Source organism: Megascapheus bottae, chromosome 20, assembly GCF_031878675.1.
Source record: "Megascapheus bottae isolate mThoBot1 chromosome 20, mThoBot2.hap1, whole genome shotgun sequence".
Lineage (NCBI taxonomy): Eukaryota > Metazoa > Chordata > Mammalia > Rodentia > Geomyidae > Megascapheus > Megascapheus bottae.
The window spans coordinates 43,288,135-43,309,862 of NC_143528.1; the positions used below are offsets into that span (position 1 = coordinate 43,288,135).

At 51.8% G+C, this 21,728-nt stretch overlaps 1 protein-coding gene and 1 long non-coding RNA gene across 2 annotated transcripts in view; one reads left to right on the forward strand and one right to left on the reverse strand.

Annotated features, from left to right (window-relative positions):
- Dlgap2 (DLG associated protein 2) overlaps positions 1–21,728 on the reverse strand; it is a 496,365-nt gene that overhangs the window by 32,870 nt on the left and 441,767 nt on the right. The window contains exons 7-8 of the mRNA XM_090353712.1: positions 15,031–15,242; positions 5,382–5,529 (exon numbers count right to left, since the gene is read on the reverse strand). Coding sequence (XP_090209838.1) covers positions 5,382–5,529; positions 15,031–15,242 — 360 coding nt within the window. The remainder of the gene's footprint in view (positions 1–5,381; positions 5,530–15,030; positions 15,243–21,728) is intronic.
- LOC150049519 (uncharacterized) lies at positions 14,491–19,838 on the forward strand. The gene is made up of 3 exons (XR_016538956.1): positions 14,491–16,988; positions 17,079–17,302; positions 19,725–19,838. It is a non-coding gene; the product is annotated as an uncharacterized LOC150049519 (long non-coding RNA).

Genomic DNA, 21,728 nt, shown 5'->3' on the forward strand with positions numbered 1-21,728 from the left:
TCCTCACAGTGTGGTGTTCATCCTCACAGTGTGGTGTGTTCATCCTCACAGTGTGGTGTACATCCTCACAGTGTGGTGTACATCCTCACAGTGTGGTGTGTATCCTCACAGTGTGGTGTTCATCCTCACAGTATGGTGTGTACATCCTCACAGTGTGGTGTACATCCTCACAGTGTGGTGTACATCCTCACAGTGTGGTGTTCATCCTCACAGTGTGGTGTGTACATCCTCACAGTGTGGTGTACATCCTCACAGTGTGGTGTTCATCCTCACAGTGTGGTGTTCATCCTCACAGTGTGGTGTGTACATCCTCACAGTGTGGTGTACATCCTCACAGTGTGGTGTACATCCTCACAGTGTGGTGTTCATCCTCACAGTGTGGTGTGTACATCCTCACAGTGTGGTGTTCATCCTCACAGTGTGGTGTTCATCCTCACACTGTGGTGTTCATCCTCACACTGTGGTGTTCATCCTCAAACAATGGTGTGCACATCCTCACAGTGTGGTGTACATCCTCACAGTGTGGTGTGTATCCTCACAGTGTGGTGTTCATCCTCACAGTATGGTGTGTACATCCTCACAGTGTGGTGTACATCCTCACAGTGTGGTGTACATCCTCACAGTGTGGTGTTCATCCTCACAGTGTGGTGTGTATATCCTCACAGTGTGGTGTACATCCTCACAGTGTGGTGTTCGTCCTCACAGTGTGGTGTTCATCTTCACAGTGTGGTGTACATCCTCACAGTGTGGTGTTCATCCTCACAGTGTGGTGTTCATCCTCACAGTGTGGTGTACATCCTCACAGTGTGGTGTTCATCTTCACGGTGTGGTGTTCATCCTCACGGTGTGGTGTTCATCCTCACAGAATGGTGTGCACATCCTCACAGTGTGGTGTACATCCTCACAGTGTGGTGTTCGTCCTCACAGTGTGCTGCACATCCTCACAGAATGGTGTGCACATCTTCACAGTGTTGTGCACATCCTCACAGTGTGGTGTTCATCTTCACAGTGTGGTGTGTTCATCCTCACAGTGTGGTGTGCATCCTCACAGTGTGGTGTTCATCCTCACAGTGTGGTGTTCATCCTCACAGTGTGGTGTTCATCCTCACAGTGTGGTGTTCATCCTCACAGAATGGTGTGCACATCCTCACAGTGTGGTGTGCATCCTCACAGTGTGGTGTTCATCCTCACAGTGTGGTGTTCATCCTCACAGTGTGGTGTGCACATCCTCACAGTGTGGTGTTCATCCTCACAGAATGGTGTGCACATCCTCACAGTGTGGTGTTCATCATCACAGTGTGATGTTCATCCTCACAGTGTGGTGTTCATCCTCACAGTGTGGTGTTCACCCTCACAGTGTGGTGTACATCCACACAGTGTGGGGTTCATCCTCAGAGTGTGGTGTTCATCCTCACAGTGTGGTGTTCATCCTCACAGTGTGGTGTTCATCCTCACAGTGTGGTGTTCATCCTCACAGTGTGGTGTTCATCCTCACAGTGTGGTGTTCATCTTCACAGTGTGGTGTTCATCTTCACAGTGTGGTGTTCATCTTCACAGTGTGGTGTGCATCCTCACAGTGTGGTGTACATCCTCACAGTTTGGTGTTCACCCTCACAGTGTGGTGTACATCCACACAGTGTGGGGTTCATCCTCAGAGTGTGGTGTTCATCCTCACAGTGTGGTGTACATCCTCACAGTGTGGTGTTCATCCTCACAGTGTGGTGTTCATCCTCACAATGTGGTGTGTTCATCCTCACAGTGTGGTGTTCATCCTCACAGTGTGGTGTTCATCTTCACAGTGTGGTGTTCATCTTCACAGTGTGGTGTGCATCCTCACAGTGTGGTGTGTATCCTCACAGTGTGGTGTTCATCCTCACAGAATGGTGTGCACATCTTCACAGTGTTGTGTACATCCTCACAGTGTGGTGTTCATCTTTACAGTGTGGTGTGTTCATCCTCACATTGTGGTGTGTTCATCCTCACAGTGTGGTGTTCATCTTCACAGTGTGGTGTTCATCCTCACAGTGTGGTGTTCATCCTCACAGTGTGGTGTTCAACCTCACAGAATGGTGTGCACATCCTCACAGTGTGGTGTTCATCTTCACAGTGTGGTGTTCATCCTCACAGTGTGGTGTGCACATCCTCACAGTGTGGTGTTCATCCTCACAGTGTGGTGTTCATCCTCACAGTGTGGTGTTCATCTTCACAGTGTGGTGTGTTCATCCTCACAGTGTGGTGTACATCCTCACAGTGTGGTGTTCATCCTCACAGTGTGGTGTTCATCTTCACAGTGTGGTGTTCATCTTCACAGTGTGGTGTGTATCCTCACAGTGTGGTGTTCATCCTCACAGTGTGGTGTTCATCCTCACAGTGTGGTGTGCATCCTCACAGTGTGGTGTACATCCTCCAGCGTGGTGTTCATCCTCACAGTGTGGTGTACATCCTCCAGCGTGGTGTTCATCCTCATAGTGTGGAGTTCATCTCACAGTGTGGTGTGCACATCCTCAGTGTGGTGTTCATCTTCACAGTGTGGTGTGTTCATCCTCACAGTGTGGTGTTCATCCTCACAGTGTGGTGTTCATCCTCACAGTGTGGTCTGTTCATCCTCACAGTGTGGTGTACATCCTCACAGTGTGGTGTTCATCCTCACAGGGTGGTGTTCATCTTCACAGTGTGGTGTGTTCATCCTCACAGTGTGGTGTTCATCCTCACAGTATGGTGTGTACATCCTCACAGTGTGGTGTTCATCCTCACAGTGTGGTGTTCATCTTCACAGTGTGGTGTTCATCCTCACAGTGTGGTGTTCATCCTCACAGTGTGGTGTTCATCCTCACAGTGTGGTGTGCATCCTCACAGTGTGATGTGTTCCTCCTCACAGTGTGGTGTACATCCTCACAGTGTCGTGTTCGTCCTCACCTTGTGGTGTGTTCATTCTCACAGTGTGGTATTCATCCTGAGAGTGTGGTGTTCATCCTCACAGTGTGGTGTGTTCATCCTCACAGTGTGGTGTTCATCCTGAGAGTGTGGTGTTCATCCTCACAGTGTGGTCTGTTCATCCTCACAGTGTGGTGTGTTCATCCTCACAGTGTGGTGTACATCCTCACAGTGTGGTGTTCATCCTCACAGTGTGGTGTTCATCCTCACAGTGTGGTGTACATCCTCACAGTGTGGTGTTCATCCTCACAGTGTGGTGTGTTCATCCTCACAGTGTGGTGTGTTCATTCTCACAGTGTGGTGTTCATCCTCACAGTGTGGTGTTCATCCTCACAGTGTGGTGTTCATCCTCACAGTGTGGTATGCATCCTCACAGTGTGGTGTTCATTCTCACAGTGTGGTGTTCATCCTCACAGTGTGGTGTTCATCCTCACAGTGTGGTGTGTTCATCCTCACAGTGTGGTGTGCACATCCTGACAGTGTGTTGTACATCCTCACAGTGTGGTGTGCATCCTCACAGTGTGGTGTGTACATCTGTGCTGTGTGATGTACATCCTCACAACGTGGTGTGCAATCCTTATCCCTGGGTCATCACAGCCCTATGTGCTTCCTCACTGTGTGCTTGCCTCCCCATAGGGTCCTCTGTCTCTACTGAGGTTTATGTCCTCAGTCTGATGTATGCATTCTCACTGTGCATGCACAGTGTGCATGCTGTATGGTTTTCAGTTTGGTGTGCTTTCTTGCAATGTGGTGTGGAGCCTCCCAGCTGGTCTCTAGCAGCTACTTTGGCTTCCATGGCCGTTTTCCTGGCAAGATGACCAGAGGACAATCTTTGTGGTCACATGTAATGTCCTCTGGCCACCTAACTACCTGTGCTGCTCCTCCAGGTTTCAAAATGAGGTGACACCATTCAGGTTCAAATCCAAGAACTCGCTGAGGGTGAGGAAATCTTCTGGAACCGCAGGTGTGTGTGTGTGTGTGTGTGTGTGTGTGTGTGTGTGTGTGTGTGTGGTGTGTGTGTGTGTATGTGGTGTGAGTGTGTGTGTGTGGTGTGTGTGCATGTGTGTGTATGTGTGTGTGGTGTGTGTGTGTGATGTGTGTGTATGTGTGTGTGGTGTGTGTGTGTGGTGTGTGTGGTGTGTGTGGTGTGTGTGTGTGGTGTGTGTATGTGGTGTGTGTGTGTGGTGTGTATGTGTGTGTGGTGTGTGTGTGTATGTGTGAGTGTGGTGTGTGTGGTGTGTGTGTGTGATGTGTGTGTGTGTGTGTGGTGTGTGTGTGTGGTGTGTGTGATTGTGGTGTGTGTGTGTATGTGTATGTGGTGTGTGAGTGTGTGTATGTGTGATACTGGAATTTGAACTCAGGGCCTTGGAGCTGTCTAGACAAGTACTCTGTCCCTTGGTCCATACGTACCTCCTGTTTAGCATCACTACTTCTTTTCACGTAGAGTCGCAGGGTTTTGTCCTGGCTGGCCTCATGCCACAAACACGCCTTGCTTCCAGGTATCTGGGGTTGTAGGTATATACCACCACACCTGGTCCTCAGGTGGAATTTCAGTGTAATTTCCACACTTAAGAAAATATTGACAGATGAATGCTTTCATTACCAGATACCTCAGGAACACTGGCATGTCCCTTACCCTTCTTCATGCCTCATCCTCCTCCTTGAGCCAGCAGACCACTTCTGAAAGGGCTTGGCCGAGTGACTAAGTGTGACACATGTGTGTCACAGCTGCCTTCTAGCACCTCCAGGACCATGGTAAGTAAGAATATGTGTTTTATCAGAAGTAAAAATCAAGTCATGTCTTAGAAGGCAGCAATAGAAACCATCTAGAATTCAAAACGAATCCCCCCACACCCAGCTTTTCCAATTCACCATCATTTACATCTTTCTGTAGAGACAGACATGTGAAGATGTTATTTCTACAGACATACTTCAGGAGATTCCATGTTGAGTTCACTAGAGGAGAGGGGAAGTAAAGAGAGGAAGAAGAAGGAAGAGGAAAGTTCCTATGTACAGGCCATTGTTTACACTCTGTGGGGCCATATCTGCTTTTAGAAGCAGTATTTCTGTAAACTACTTTAAGTTAAACTTTAAGTTCCCTTGCCTGAAAGGGAGTTAACTTAAACAGAAGGATGTCTTCATCTCTGGGTGGAGAGAAAGCTGTTCAAATGCACCATTGACTTTCAGCTGACCTGCTGGTGCTGCCCCCAGGCCTGGTGGGATGGGCTCACTGCAGAGTGAGGCCAGGTGTGCTTGCTTGTTCCTGGTTTGCTTTACTCCAGGGTGAGCTGGGCGTGGGTCCTGCTGAGTGTCCTCCCGAGTGTCCTCCCGGTTCTTCATGACTGAAGTAGCTGGAATGCACTTTGATTGATAAGCCCCTTGTCCTGCTTGCAGCCTGCAGTGGAGGCCCTGGGGTCAGGGAGAAGTGGGTGAGGATGGGCGCCTACCTGGCTCACGCAGCTGGCTTGACTCAGAGTGCTCACGGCCCGCATGTAACTCTGGTTTCTGGAACGGAACTTCGGGGAGTTGTAGCTGACAGAGGGGTCCAGGCTGTGAGGGATAGGCACCTCGCTTGCAGCTTGCAGGTAGCTCTGGCTACAAAGAAGGAGACACAAAAGCGATGCATGAGCTCCCAGGAAGGCTGAGGGTGAGGACGGGGTCCAAACCCAGGCCTGGAGGCTGGGCCGGGGTGCCATGGGAATATGGGTCTGTGACAGACAGCTTCTTCTGTGCAGACATTGTGAGGCTTGCATCTACAGATGTGAACGATATCAAGCATAATGGGGTGGCTGTGTGCAGAATACCTACGAAACCAGACTGAACAGCGGGTCGTGGGGTGAGGACTGCTCACAGCTCAGACAGCACCTTGCAAACTCAGCTCCAGCGGAAGCGTCGTAAAAATCATGCTAGCTTTTCGGCAACATCACATACTTTCAAAATGTAGAAGAGTCGCTGCACTTTTAACTTATTAAAAAGTGCGCAGATTGCGCACTGCTGGTATAAAGGACGCTAAGGAGTTCACCCAGGTGGACAAAACCCACTCACTCCCCACACCCTGCAGGAACCCACAGCTCCTGCTCTTCTCACTGCCAGGTGAGAGCCCAGTGGTGCAAAACCTCGAGAGCCAACTGGGGACCTTCCCTTCCAAGTTTTACAGTCTTTCTATATGGCAGTAAAAATTCACTTTATTTTTACTTCATTTTAAGTAAGAATGAGGAGTAATGTGTGTGGGATTAGGATGCAGGGCTTGCAACAGACCCAGGGCCTGTGTATAAGCACACAGGACCTGCCCACTGAGGGGTGTTAAGTCGCATCTTTTCAGAGTACACTCTCCACATGCCTTGTTTTTTCCTTGCTTCTTTAAAAAGGAGATGTCAGAGAAAAAATAATGCACTTTACAAAGTCAGTTAAGTGTAGTCTGCTAATTAGGGATTGAATTGTTTCTGTTGAAAATAATTTTATCTTAAAAGAAGGCATATAACACACTCCAAGTCCTGTCTCCCTCCCTTCAAAGCAAGAGAAAGACTGGGGGGGGTTAGTTCCACTACATTACTGAGTCCTGCCTTTGGCCATCAGTTCTCCAAGAGATCCCCGGGGCCCAGTTGTACTGTGAACAGTGCTGACACGAAAGAGCTTTTGGGTCTTGCGTCACACAAACTGATCTGAACCTCATTATCTGCTGAGAATCATTAGAAGAGCACTCTGGCTTGAACCCCAGCGTCTGATGAGGTCACCAGGAGCGCAGGTGGCAGTGCAAGCTGGTGACACTCAACACAGAACTCAGTTTGTGCACATCAGTGGCAGTCACCCGTTAGCAGCCAGGGCAGGGTCACTATCAAGGGTCATCAGGGGACAAGGCTGTTCACGCCAAGCTCTGCCCAGTGTGCCTTCATGCATGCTACTTTTGTGTTCAAGTGTGGCCGTGGTTCACAGCGCCATGTCCAAGGGAAGGCCCCTGACCTCTGCATCAACAGCAAGTTTGGGTCCCGCTGGGACCTCCAGTCCAGAGTCCCCTGGGTGCCAGCGTGTTCTGAACACTGGACACAAAATCCCTCCTCCTGACTGCTGACCACAGCACAGCCACAGAAGAACTTTCTAGTGCTGAGCGCGGTGGCTCATGCCCGTAAGCCTAGCTATTCACGAGGCTGAGATCTGAGGATCACGGTTCAAAGCCAGTCTGGGCACTCAGTCCATGAGGTTCTTATCTCCAATTAACATCCGAAAACCAGAAGTGGTGCTGTGGCTCAAGGGCTGGGGTGGTAGTCTTGAGCTGAAACACTCACGGGCAGTACCCAGATGCAGCGTTCAAGCCCCATGACCAACAAAAATAAAAAAAGAAAGAAAAAGAACAAGAAAAACAGGAAGGCTCTGGTTCAGTAGGGTTCAGTGGTTCCTCCTATGACCCAGAGGCGACTGAGCCCAGAGCCCAGAGTGGAAAGGAAACCCCAGCCCAACACCACAGCTTCCCACTGCATCGTTGAGAAGAGCAGAGGTAGTGATTTGTTCCCAGAGCCGCATGCTGTTTCCTACCTTTAAAGGAGGATCTCCGGGTCTCAGGGTCACAGGTGACAGGCAGGAGGGCCACCGACGTGATAGGACAAAAACATTTGAAACTGCTGCACTCAAAGTTTGCTCCGGGGCAGCACGTGGGGGTAAGCAAGGACAGCCCCGCAGCTGTGGGCTGTGTGGGCCGAGGCCCTGGCGGGCTCTGGCTCCAGGGCCGGCCAGGGCCGCTGGAGAGCCTGAGCCAGGTGAGGTGGGGCTGCCCCGCTACCCTGGGTTGGAGCCAGGGAATTCAGAAACAACCTCACTCCAAGGCAACTCCAGTTTAATAATTTGCCCAGAATCGCATCAATTATTAAATGGTCAAATATTGAACAGCAGTTTCCTGCCAGGAGAACTCGTGGGAAGATGTAGAGATGAAGACATTCTTGGGTCCCAAAACATCCCACTTCCTCTCCAAGCCTGTCCCTTCCATACCAAGGAGAACGGACACACTTGCTGCTCAGCTTCAAGGACCTGAGCCCTGTGAGTGTAAGGAGTCCCAGGGGCCAGGACCCTCTCTGCTCTGGTGCTAGTGTAGGAGTGAGCAAATTCCCCTGATGCCGGTGCTTCTCTGGGCAGCCATCGTCCCCTCCCTGAGCCAGGCCTCGGCCTGGTGGGGGTGTGGCTCTTGCAGATGTGTCTGCTCCTTTGTTTGGACTCTGCCTGACTTCTCATCCTGTTTGACTCTCTGTGTTCATCTCCACACACTGGAGAACTGGGCTGCCAGCTGGTCTTCATGGTCTGGCCTTGCACATGGAATGGTATCATTGATGGGTCAGGCCGGACATCCTGAGGGCCTCTGCCAGGTAGCTGGGTCCTGCCTGCTCTCTGCTGGCCACCTCTGCACCTCAGGTGGTGGGTTGCTTGGGACTCACCAAAGCCTCAGGACTGGAGGTGGACTTGGCCCTCGGGGCACCCTGGGGAAGCTGGTGGTGGGTGCTGAGAATTTGTTCTGCGGTGAACAGGGGAGGTGTGCTGCCAGCCCACGCCCCTGCCCACCCACCCCAGCAGCTGCTCTAAGCTCCAAAGAAAGCCTGTGGGTCAGAAACCAGCCCTCTGTGGGCTGTGGGGACAGGGAGGGTGGCAGATGTGCTGGCTCTCCACGCCTCCTTCTCTCCCCTGAAGTCGTGGGTCTCCTCAGTGAGCTGGGGGACCAGGACCCACTCCCCCATCTTCCAAGTCTACTTTTATGTTTGTCAGGGGCTCAGGAAACTTTCAATCGCTTTCTAGATATCCCGCACATAATGTTCCGACAGATTATTGCCAGATTGGCTGTCTGAGCATCCCATTCCATTAATTGACTGCTATGATGCTCAGAAAAATTCTATTTACTATTGTGGCATTTAATGATAAATGCTGAGTTTAATAAGTAATTTGAGTAGTCTATAATATAACATGTAAGGATCAATGGAAAGGCAGATCTGTCATCTGATTTTGACTACAGCTAATCAAGTTTTCACTAGCCATGCGTGCATTTGAAGCTAAAATAACTGTATCATGCAGAACAAAAAGATACTCTAGTCAGTTAGCAATGTCCACCAAATGTCACAGTGCAATGATTAGTGCGGGCTCATAAAAAGATACGAGTGTACACTGTCCTTCCATCTGACCCATTCACAATATAACCAGGGAGTAGAGAAACCCACAGAAGATAAAAACTAACTATCCAGGCCCTGTGCAGTGTGACTCCGTGCCCACACTTGGGAGGCAGGACAGAGTTTCAAGATCCTCCGGAACATGTAGTGAGGTGCTGGCTCCAAGAATATTACAGATCCCCCAAAATCCGCCCCCTTCAAAGTTACAACCACCGTACGGAGATACGGAGAAACTGGAGGATGATAGCACAAAGTAAATCACGTTAGGAAAATCCTGATGATTGGAAATTAAATGGGCCCAGGAAGGGAGTTCAGGGTTGACGAACTCAGGCTGATGGACACAGGTGCCATCTCAGCCGGTTCTGAGGCAGATGCTGCTGTTTCATGAGGTCATGGGCAGTGGAGCCGTGGGGTGAACAAGCAGTCCTTCCCAGTGGAACAATACAGGGGACTTGAGGTAGGAAGCAGGGGAAGAAAATGTGTTTCCAGGGGAAGGAGGGTGCACGCCCCGAGGAAAGAGAGAGTGTGCTTCCAGAAAAACGAGAGGCTGAGATTTCAGAGGAAGGAGAGAGTGTGATTCCAGAGGGAGGAGAGAGTGTGATTCCAGAGGGAGGAGAGAGTGTGATTCCAGAGGGAGGAGAGAGTGTGCTTCCAGAGGGAGGAGAGAGCGTGATTCCAGAGGGAGGAGAGAGTGTGATTCCAGAGGGAGGGGAGAGTGTGCTTCCAGAGGGAGGAGAGAGTGTGCTTCCAGAGGGAGGAGAGAGCCTGCTTCCAGAGGGAGGAGAGAGCATGATTCCAGAGGGAGGAGAGAGTGTGCTTCCAGAGGGAGGAGAGAGTGTGATTCCAGAGGGAGGAGAGAGTGTGCTTCCAGAGGGAGGAGAGAGTGTGCTTCCAGAGGGAGGAGAGAGTGTGATTCCAGAGGGAGGAGAGAGTGTGATTCCAGAGGGAGGAGAGAGTGTGCTTCCAGAGGGAGGAGAGAGCGTGATTCCAGAGGGAGGAGAGAGTGTGCTTCCAGAGGGAGGAGAGAGTGTGATTCCAGAGGGAGGAGAGAGTGTGCTTCCAGAGGGAGGAGAGAGTGTGATTCCAGAGGGAGGAGAGAGTGTGCTTCCAGAGGGAGGAGAGAGCGTGATTCCAGAGGGAGGAGAGAGTGTGATTCCAGAGGGAGGGGAGAGTGTGCTTCCAGAGGGAGGAGAGAGTGTGCTTCCAGAGGGAGGAGAGAGCCTGCTTCCAGAGGGAGGAGAGAGCATGATTCCAGAGGGAGGAGAGAGTGTGCTTCCAGAGGGAGGAGAGAGTGTGATTCCAGAGGGAGGAGAGAGTGTGCTTCCAGAGGGAGGAGAGAGTGTGCTTCCAGAGGGAGGAGAGAGTGTGATTCCAGAGGGAGGAGAGAGTGTGATTCCAGAGGAAGGAGAGAGCGTGATTCCAGAGGGAGGAGAGAGCATGCTTCCAGAGGGAGGAGAGAGTGTGATTCCAGAGGGAGGAGAGAGTGTGATTCCAGAGGAAGGAGAGAGTGTGCTTCCAGAGGGAGGAGAGAGTGTGATTCCAGAGGGAGGAGAGAGTGTGCTTCCAGAGGGAGGAGAGAGTGTGATTCCAGAGGGAGGTGGTGCACTTCCTTGTGGGGTGCAGACACAGGTGTGGGCCTGGGCCACAGCCCTGACAGTTGGAGAAGACCAGGTCTCTCGAGTTGGAGCATTGTTTCTGCAGGTGGATTCCCTGGAGCGCCGGGAGGCGGGAGGCTCAGCATATCAGGTGACCTTCTGTGAGATGTCGCACGTGGGGCTGTGTCCTCTGTTGCAGGAACTCAGCACAGCTGCCCGCAATGTGCATGGCTACCCGGGAGTGTCACACGGGCTGTCCCCACGGGGGGAGCCACACACTTTATGTTCCCAACACAGTGGCCTTGGGGACACATCATGTGGCACCGTTGCTGGGAACATATCTCACTTCTATGTCTTTAAAATGGCACCTCCACTTGTAGCCCCGAAGTATAACTATGGTCACTTTTCAGCAGGAATACTACACTTCCAAACAAAGTGCAGCTACTAAAAACACACAAGAGGGCCCAGAAAGCAACAGATTTATTCCAGGCTCTCCTCTAACACATGCTCGAAATCCCTCTGTGCACACGTGTGCACGCACATGCACCACACACGTGTACACAGCTCCTGCTCTGGGTGCTTCTGTTTTCTCTGGACAGCTTTATGGACAGGCCGAGCATCAGAGAGAAAATCCAGCTTTCCCAAGACTCCTGCAGCCATCGCACTCACACATGTAACCACTGGTGCACATACACACTTATGCACACAACCATGACACCTACCACATAACCACGGGTGCCACAGCCATGTATGCACAAAACCACAATAACTACCACATGGTCACTGACACCCAAGGCCACCTATGCCCACCACCACCTACACCACCACCACAAGGCACCTACCACCACGGATGCACATAGTCACGGATACCCAGGGTCGCTGGCACCCACAACCACCTATGCCCAGGACCACTGAGTCACCTGACCCCCTACATGCAGCTCTGGAGGCATGGCTCTTGATGGTGGGAGCCTGAGGGACACATGCCAAGTGCCTTGCCACCTTCCACTCTGAGGTTGCACCCCTGCAGCCTCAGGACATCGTCAGCTTCCTGGCTCCTGGAAGGGGAAACAGAGCTGCAAATGCACATTCTAATACTGGTCACCGCTTCCCAGCCTGGCACTGAAACACTGCCCTTGTCTCCGACAGAAACAATGGAGTTGGAAGCTGCGTGCCTACAGATGGTCCTGGAGCCTGTGGGGCAGGACACCTCCTCTGGGGAGCAAATGACTCCTGTTCATTGAAAATGTGCACAGTTCAGGTGTGAAGTATTCTCTGGGAGGCGAGTGTCTGGTACCTTTCCAACCGATGTGGAGTTAGGAGACGGGATGGATGTGAAGCAGCTTCCGTTTCTGTTTTTGCAGCACTGATTATTTTGTCCAGTCTGCAGATGATTGTTTTACCGGGTCTGTCACAGCCGTGCACTTGTGGGGTTCACCATTGTCGACCCCTGGTGAGTGCTTCCCAGAACTAGGCTATTCTGAGCAGGATGATAAGGATGTGGTGTATGTAACCCTCAGAACTGAAAGCCTGCGGGAGGACGAGGTGGAGCCTACCCTGGCCGCGTCCTCTCAGGGCAGCAGTCTGGGGTGGCAGAGGGTGGGAACCAGGGAACAGACCATGGGATCTGGGCTCACGAGGCCTGTGGGAGGAGGCGCTGCTGCAGGGTGAGCGGAGTGAGGACGCATCAGAGGCGCCTTCCAGAGGTAGTCTGGGATGAAAGCTTGTCATCTGTAGTCTCAGCTAATAACGGGCTCTGCTGGGCATGTGGCAGGTTAAAGAAGTCAGAGTAACAAGGGAAAAGGCCTGTGATTTGGGAGCTGGTGGGGCATCTGCAAGAAGTATGGGTGAGTGATCTGGAGGGCCCAGCCCAAAGGCAGGTAGAGCCAGGCATCCAGAAACACAAAGAGCCCAGGCCTGGAGAAATCAGTGATTCATCTTCCCAGATGATTTCTGGACACATGCAGCTGCTTTGAAAGGCTCTAACGTTCTCTCTGGGAAGGCCTGATGGCTCCTTTCCTTCCCCCTTCTTCTCCCCTCCTCCTTGCTGAGGGAAAGACAACTTTCAGCAGAATGATTCTGGCATTGGTCCAAGAGGTCCAGCTCTTTGAGGCAGAACATCTGCAGCCCTCACAGAGGTTTTCCATTACATGGCTGGAAAAGAGGACTGATAAGCACAGTTACAGCCCCAGGCTTCTTGCAGCCCCGTGGTCAGGCGGAGGTGAGGGCCTCCTCTGTGGCCTGCGGTATGTAATGGGACATGTGTGATGGTGATGCCCCCACAGCCCTGCTGCACAGCAGCGGCCGAGGCCAAGACGCCAGCTCCCACGCATTGCGCCCTTAACGGACGCCCTGCAAACAGGGGTGCTTGTGCATGTGGGAAGGAAGAAGATCCAACAGACAGCAGCTCTCCCTCCCCTTTCATCACCTGCATCGCTCTGCATCTCGGAAGATCTCCACCTGGGAGAACGGTGGCAGCCTCGGATCCCAGCTCACGCCCATCGTCCCTCCAGTCCCTCCAGCCACGCCTTACAGAGCATTTCAAAAGGATCCACATGGGTAAAACAAACTCTAGAACGAAGCAGTCCATTTGCACAGTTCACTAGGAAAGGTCAATTAAAATAGTTGCTACACAGTGTGGCGGTTCCTCAAAAGGCTACACACAGAGCTCCCCTGTGACCCAGCAATCCCACTACTGGGCATTTACCAAACCATCCAGAAACAAGGACATACTAAATCCACTAGCACCACGATGTTCATTGCAGCACTATTCACCATAGCAAAGATATGGAACCAACCTAGATGTCCCTCAGTTGATGAGTGGATCAACAAGGTGTGGTATTTGTACACAATGGAATTCTATGCTGCTGTCAGAAAGAATGACATCGCCCCATTTGTAAGGAAATGGAAAGACTTAGAAAAAAATCATATTAAGTGAAGTAAGCCAGACTCAAAGGAACATAGGCTCCATGGTTTCCCTCATTTGTCATAATCAGTAGAGACCTTGGGCTCTCATAGCAGAGATTTGCAATAGAGCAAAACCTAGATACCTAAGACCATATATTATGATGCTAAATGAAAGGACCTCTAGGATATAGAAACAAAAGCCATATAACAAGTGATTGGTGTCCTTAATGTGCTATGTTATCTCTCATCTCTTTTGCTGTCCCTTGGTTATCTCATATTGTTACAGTATTTCACCTTGTTATCTGATATATTGTATATATGCATATTTGGTTATTTGAAGTTGGATAGGGAAGGGGGAAAAACAAGATGGGGGCAGGGGTCGGGGAAGGGAAATGGGGACCAAGACATGAGAAAGGTTATCAATGTATGTGAAGTAATGCACCTTCTATATATATGAAAAAAAAAGTCCTTTTGGTGGACAAAAGTGATCATGCAAAAACAAAACAAAACAAAACAACAACAGTTGCTACACCTTGCTTCACCACAGTGCAGGCCGTGGACCCCAGCAGGGCCCCGCAGCGCCTGTCAGACCTGCAGAGCTTGGGGAGAAGGTTCATACGAGGGCTCTGCAGACCCTTCTGTCCTCCAGGGCAGGAGGAAGTTCCTGGCCCCAGCTGCCCAGCTTCCACAGTTCAGACCAGTTACAATTTAAAATTCGTATTTTTGTTTTGTCCCGCAAGCTAATGTTCACCAGGTATTGGATTTGCCAAGCACCGGGCTGGGTGGAGGATGACACAAAGGGGGCTTTGTGACACGGTCACTTGTGTGGCACAGCAATGCCTCTAAACAACCAAGCAGTACATGGAGCAGCCACTTTCCTGTCATGTATCCCTCACAGCAGGCTGGCAGCGCCACAGGCCGCAGGGAAGAGACGGGGTGCTCTTGGCACAGATATCCGAGTATGACTGTCAAAGCAGGACCTGGCTCAGCACCGTCAAAAGAGCAGGGCTGTGCTCAACCCCGACGTCCACGCAGGATCCAGCTCAGCGCCGCAGGGAGCAGACCTCACGTTTTCAATTTGTAACAACCTGTTTCCCACACAGCTTTATCTCTAGTTGAGGAAGTCTGATCGATCAAGGTGGCATCTCTGTGTGTAACACTAGGACTCATCCTTCACCCCCACCAGGCCCTGTCATTTCCGGCAAGGCCCTTTCGCGCTCCCGTGCCCAGCGCGTGCACACACTGGCTCACAGAAGCCCAGGTCCTCCTTGAGGAAACGGCTGAATGGGCTGCAGCGTGGCCAACACAGATGCTGCACAGAACAAATGACCAAAGACCCAAGCGGCCCCAGGGCCCAGCGCTTCCGCCTGAGTGACTCGATGACACAATTCAGTGCAGGTTTCCCAGAGGCCGCGTGGCGGGGGGAGAGCAGGGCTGAGATTCCAGGAAGCTCTTACCTGGGGAGGTCTCCGAGGGGCCCGGCCACCATGGACTTCAGCAGGGGCTCGGGGAGGAGGACGGATGTCGGGGACGTCTTGGGGCTGGAGTCTGAGTCTGCACTCTCCTCATCCCCCATGGCTTTGATGTAGCTGCCGCTCCTCATCCTGCGGCAGGGGATCTCTTCGTCCTTGCCACCCGTGGGGTACCCACCCCACTCGTCCTGAGGCACCTGAGAGGCAGAAACAGCGTGAGCGCTCCGCGGGCCCCGGGCCACACGCCAGCCAGCGCTGCAGGTTCCAGGACGGCACCGCAGCACGAAGCCACCAGCTCCTTCTCACTGCAAAATGACAAACGTGTGACAGGAAGAGTGAGAAAATCAGAGGAAAAATGCCCACTGCCCCCAGCAGACGGGAAAGGAAAACATTTCAACCTTCGAGACTCACTTCTTTTTGGTATGAAAGGAAATTACAAGGAAACTTGGGAAAACTGAAGAAGAAAGGGGAGTGGAGAGACGACCTCTTTCTTACTGCCAGTCCCCTTTGTTCTGAAGCTAATGAAAGTGTGGAGGCTTAATTCTGGATGTCAGATGCCGTCATCTGTGCAAAGACGCTGCCCTACGAGAAGGAAAGGCCCCCGTGGCCCGTCCTGTCTGACCCTGAAGGAACAGAGCCGGCCCCGAGTGCCTGGTGCAAGGATGGCGGCTGGGAGCGTGCTGCAGGCCGCTCTGCTGCTGTTCTGGCCTGGCGGCAGCCTTCAAACAATTCTGTAGCTAATTCAACTGCAGGCCAACATTCTGGCATTCACTTTCCATGCGGGGGTGCCTTCTCTACGACACACACGAAGCGGGGGAAAGCAAGTATGTGTCCAGGACTGAGGGCTGGCTCTGTGAACTCAAACGCTGGCTTCCCTTCCTACCGCTGCCTCAACAGGAAAAAATGGAGTTCATAAGCCAAACACATCCACAGAAGACAGCACCTGTGTGCGAGAACTCCCAGACACTGCCTGACTCCCTGCCCACCACACAGAATTTCGCCCATGCAGCTGCTCTGTGGCAGGGAAGGGAGGTGGTAGAGCCCCAGGCCGAGGGAGACTTCAGACTTGGTGTTTCCATCATAGAACATTTAGCATTCCAGGCTTATCCCTCCTAAGAAGGATGTTTCCATTGTTCCAACCCTGGTAGCACCTGAAGCCAGCTGGTCCAGAGTAGGGCCCTTTGGTCCACACTGGAGCGGGGTGGTCCAGACCACTGCCTGCTGGTTTAGACGGGAGCCTGCTGGTTTACTTCTTCTAATAGGGAGCCCCATGATGGCTGAAAGCACAGGGCTTTTGGCAGAAAGCACCTCAGTGGTCTGGTTGGCAGACCCAAGTCTCCCACGTTGCAGCCTAGGCAAGAAGCCAAGAGAAAAGGGAAATACTCTCACCACTTTCCTTACCCTTTCTGCACTTGTGGTCTGGTCAGGTGGCACTCTTCTTACCCACATAACCCCTGGGCACCAGACAAGTGCCTGACTCCAGGCAGGTATGACTTAGTGACTTATTTACTGCATTGGCTTTAAACCAGCACTTCCTTGAGTTGGCTAAGGCACAGGGGTTTACCCACTGCGTGGTGCTGGCAAGTGTTTACCAGGGTGAGGAGATGGCCCACCTGGGAGCCGACCACAGTCCATCCTACCCGAGGGGCTGGCTGCTGACCGCAGTCCCCTCAACATGGCTGGTTCTAAAATCTTTATGTTGTTTCTGAGCTGGAGGAGGAATACAGACCACACGGAAAGGACTTTATGAAATATTAATGACCTGGTCAAGGCCAAAGTCATACTGCTCACACTGCGGAGCAGCTGACGTTGTGGGCAGAATGGTTTGGAAGTCTGGCGCACCCAGAGGGAGCTTCAACAAGCAATTAGCAATTGAGAAAAGAGGCATCAGTTTGCCCGCCGAGTATCTCGGTTTCACAGGAGACATCATTTCCTGCCAGCAAGTATGTCTGAGCTCTGGAAAAAAATGACGAAGAATGAATGAAGAATGGATTTCTCTGGACAGGTGACATTTCTTATCTGTATCTTCTTAGTGAAAGGCATTTCTGATCATCACACACAAGAGGCTGAGGAGGCAGAGGGGCGTCGGAAGGCATCCCCTGGACATCCCACCCGGGGTGGGCGGAAGCCGAGTCCTGCCTTTGTCAGACAGCCACCACTGGCCAGGCGCAGGGCAGCACTGCTCAAGTCCCCTCCTGCTCAGTATGTCTGCAATCTTTACGATCTGGCTCTGTGCTACTCAGACGTGAACAAAAAGGTCAGTGCCTTATCCTGGTAGATGGACTAAAAACCTAGGATAACCATGCAGGGGATACTACTCAGACATTAAAAATAAGATTAAGAAGAACACGTGTAGCTAAGGGCAGACGCTCAGGAGAGAAAGCCTGAGTACGGCAGGCCGTGACATCTCTATAGAGTAGAAGTTCACGGGGCGGGCACACAGCTCTGGAAGTGGGGAGGGCCAGGAGCAGCAGAAGAGGGAGCCACATGGCAACTGAGCCTGTGTGCCCACAAGCTCATCCCCGCTTCTGGTAAAGCCACCTCCGACATCCTGGAGCACAGCCTCTCAGCCTGTCCATCCTACCTGCCGCCCTAAGACCACCCAACACACGGATTCCTGCAGACACGTGCAGAACCCTCATGCCGCACGCTTCTTGATGCAGGCAGGTGTCAGGTGGTGTGTGAGGACACAGAGTTTGAGGGGTGCGTCTAAGGGGAAGGGGTGTCACCCTGAGGAATGGGTTGGGGACTCCTCTGTGATGTTTCCTTCTACATCTATTTCCATTGGAACATATTTGTTTTTGTGAAAATACCGTGTTGACTTATTTAGGTGGCCCTAGGGCTTGAATGCACAGGTTCATGCGTGCCAGGCAGGCTACCCTTCAGTCCTGTTGACTTCAGTTGTCTTCTTGAATTGGGTCTTATGTTCTTACCCTGACTGAGGACCACCATGGTCCCGTGTGTGAGTTCTGCAGAGCAGAGCATCTCCCACCACACTCAGGTTTACCTGTGGAGACAAGACCCCCCCCCCCCCCCGCCACCGGCTTGCGTTGGCCTTGAACTGTAATCCTTCTGCTCTTAACCTCCTAAATGGCTGAGACCACAAGTGTGCCCAGCAAAAACCGTGTTTCCTCATTTAACCCAGTCCCATCTCAGTGGCACTGTTTAACTAGAGAACATGAGCAGAGAATGAAATGAATCCTGGGCAATGGGGGTGAAAGAAGAGAGTGCAGGAGCTCTTGGAGGGGCCACGGGGGCTCTGGCAGAGTGAACACCTGGCCTCGGAGGTGAGGCCAGAATGTTACCATCTGAAATGACCAGCAGTAGAGGGCAGGCATGGGAGGTGAGGCCAGAATGTTACCATCTGAAATGACCAGCAGAGGAGGGCAGGCACGCGGGGAGGGGGTGCTGGGGCCTGGCTGGGGACACTCCTGTCCTTCAGTGCTCTAGGAACACTGGGGTGACAGTTGGGAAGGAGCCAGCTGCCACCATGGGAGATGTTCACCCTGCAGGTATGCAGGATATTTTTGTGAGTGAAAAACCATGTTTCCATAAAGTAGGTAAAGATTTTTCAGCAGTCTGCAAGTTAACTAACAAGTGAGGCCAGCGTGCATGTTTCTGTTTCTGATTTAAGGAGCCAATATCACAGCTTTTGACAGAAAGAATTCAATGCAGGGAGAGCTGTAAACCAGAGCCTGAGTTCAGGCATGAAATAGCCATCCCAAGCACACGTCTCAAGACTTGAGGACAGGCTGGAATACTGAAAGCCTCTGTGTCACCATAAATAACCCTGTTCTCCTGCAGCCGAGCCCGGGTGGCCACGTGTGCAAAGCGCTAAACACTGTTGCAGGGCGGCTTCTCTGCTGCATCCGCCAGCCTCTGCGGATCCACGGACTCGCAGCCTCTGCTGCACTGCTGTGATCCACCCTCGTAACTGCCCACCTGTGTGCAAGGCTGAGCAGCATTCATCACTTCTGCAAAAGGCAATTCCTGAGGCACATTGTGACATCTTGCTTTAAGGATGGCTCAACACTGCATGCTCAAGTATTTTTTCCTTTTTTCAAGTGTCAAGGCACAGGTGAGCGGGGCCAGGCTTAGCGATAATGTTCCCTTTGGTGTATTGAAACCAAGGAAGGAAAAGAAAAGCAGTCTAGAACTGTGCTCTTCCTTGGGAAATATTTTCCTCATTCTCCATCGCTCATGTGCATGTAGAGGCTTGTATGTTCACAGGTATGTGTGCATGCTGAAGCATATGTGTGTGCACACGCAGAGGTATATGTGTGTGCATGGTGAAGCATATGTGTGTGCACATGCATAGGCACGCATGTGCAGAGGTGCATGCATGTGAAGTGCATATTAGGTACACAGACACACGGTTATCACCGCAGTCTGCTGGTCGCAGTTGTCAGGCTTTATCTGACAGTGATGGCAAGTCCATGGGGGTCAGCTGGCACCCCACTCCTTGGCTCCCTGAAATCTGTCTGCTGAGGGCATCTTTGTCTTCAGGACCCAGCAGTCCTGCCTGAGGAAGAGCTGCTCATGTCATGAGGGATTCAGAAAGTCACGTTTCCTGTCTTCTTTCTGAAGCCTTGAACTGGACTCTGCTTTGTATGGAAATCAGTACCTTTTGTTTCATTTCTTTTGCAGTTTTAATGAGCAGTGTTTTTTTTCTTTTTCAGGAACATAACTACCATGCAAATCAAGAGAAGAGAGAATTTTGTTTTGTTGGCATTGTACCAGGAACTGTTTACCATTTCCAAAATCCCCTAGGGTTGATAAAATCTCTGGTGGTGTCTGAGTCCTCATTACCGTTCTCCTCTGTTGTCTAATTGATGGTCTCCAATTATGGCACTCCTTCACCCAGAAGGGAGCCTCCCAACACTCACTCAGCAGAGATCTGCTCTGTGCACTGGCATTTTAATGTTAGAACATTCTCAGTGAAAAGCCACTCTTTAAAAGTCTCTTCTGCCCTAGAGTTTAGATCCTATACATGCACACTTACATACACATGCGTACACATGTGCACCCATGTGCACATGTGCTTACATGTGGAGGTATTCCCTAACTGGGGAGTGTATAGGCAAGTTACATATGAGTGGTCCTTAGGACACATAGGTGACGCTGTGAAGTGTCTGCTGTGAATCAGCCCGTGGGTTAGTTTAGAGCCTGCTGTATGGACAGGCGTGTGGGGGAGATGGTTGTGTGACTGTGGCATGCATGCAAGTACACAGTAGGGCACACAGCCCTGCACTGGAGGTTAGCACACGAGGACTCCCCAGCTCTCCCCAGCCAGGCTGGCTCACCTGTGAGGCAGGTGGTGACGTAGGCAGATGGCCAGGGCAGGTGCCACAAGCTGGCCAGCCTGGAGAAGAAGGCTGGGAGGAGTCCTGGACCCGTGGCTGCTGGTGCCGAGAGGGCCGAGAAGCAGCATGGACAAAGGCCAGTGGAAGGGCAGGCTCTGTGCCTGGCCCTCCCCGCCTTCTGAGACGTGTGCTGGGACCTCCTCTCACTTCCATGCACACATGGGGCAGGAGCAGGGGGGCCGGGCTCCAGGGAGGGGGCTCAGCTTCCTGCTCAGCATGGTCATGCCCTCACAACTCAGCCTCGCTTTTCTTTCCTCCCTTTTCTTGGCCCCCGCCTGCCTATTTCTGTACTGGCTCCTTATGTGCTACAGCCCCAACCTTTCTGAAAATGCAAGAACCCTGGAATCTGACCCGGCAGGGGTATCAGCCTCTGGCCTACCCTGGTGCTGCAGCCCCTGCCCCTGGGCCTCGGGGGCCGTGGGCTTCTGAGTCAGCACGTAGCCCCATGGGGGCTCTGGACACCCTGTCCAAGGGCACCTCCTCAGAGGACCATCTTTAAACATGTCAGAGCCCTGCCAGAGGTGAGGCCAGCTGGTGACCGGACGCGGCCCTCACCACACCTGAGGCTTGGTTCTCTTCTAGTGACCTGATCACAAAAGACTGAAGTGGACAGGCTCACACAGCTGCAGTCACACAGGTGCTGGCCCCAGCCGCAGGCACCTGGTCCTCTTGCAGCAAGCCCCTCGCCCTCTGCAGGCACCTCGCTCCTTTATAGAAGGTTGGCCCTGCTACTTCCAGCTTTGCACTGTCCCTCGTCTTGGCACAGCTCCCAAGAATTGATTGGCTCTCAGAGCCCATCATCACAGGCCCAGTGCCATTAACTGCACAGTGGCAGGAGCATTGTAGAGGCTGCAGAACCAGGTCCCTCAAGCCAAAGCCAGCAGAGCACAGCAAAAGGACACCTGGACAATCACTGGGAGAAAAGCTGTGATGGAAGGCACCCTATAACATCAGTCTAGACAGCAGATTCCCACATGTGCAGATATAAAAAGAGACACCAAAAGTATGAATGAGAACAGCGACTCAACACCGCAAAATGAGAGCAATGGCTGACTGACAAAAGACCTCTGAGAAAGGCAACCATGAATTGCCTGAAAAAGAATGACAAATCATAATTCTCAGGAAACTGAGTGAGACACAGAGCGTACAGAGAGACAATGCAATGATGTTAGGAAAACAATTCATGATTTGAATAAAGAGTTCAGAGAAGAGACAGAGATCGTTAAAAAAACAGAAAACAGAAGTCTCGAATAACTTGGCATATGAAATAAAAATGCAGTTGAGAGCCTCAACAATATACCACATCAAGCAGAAATGAGG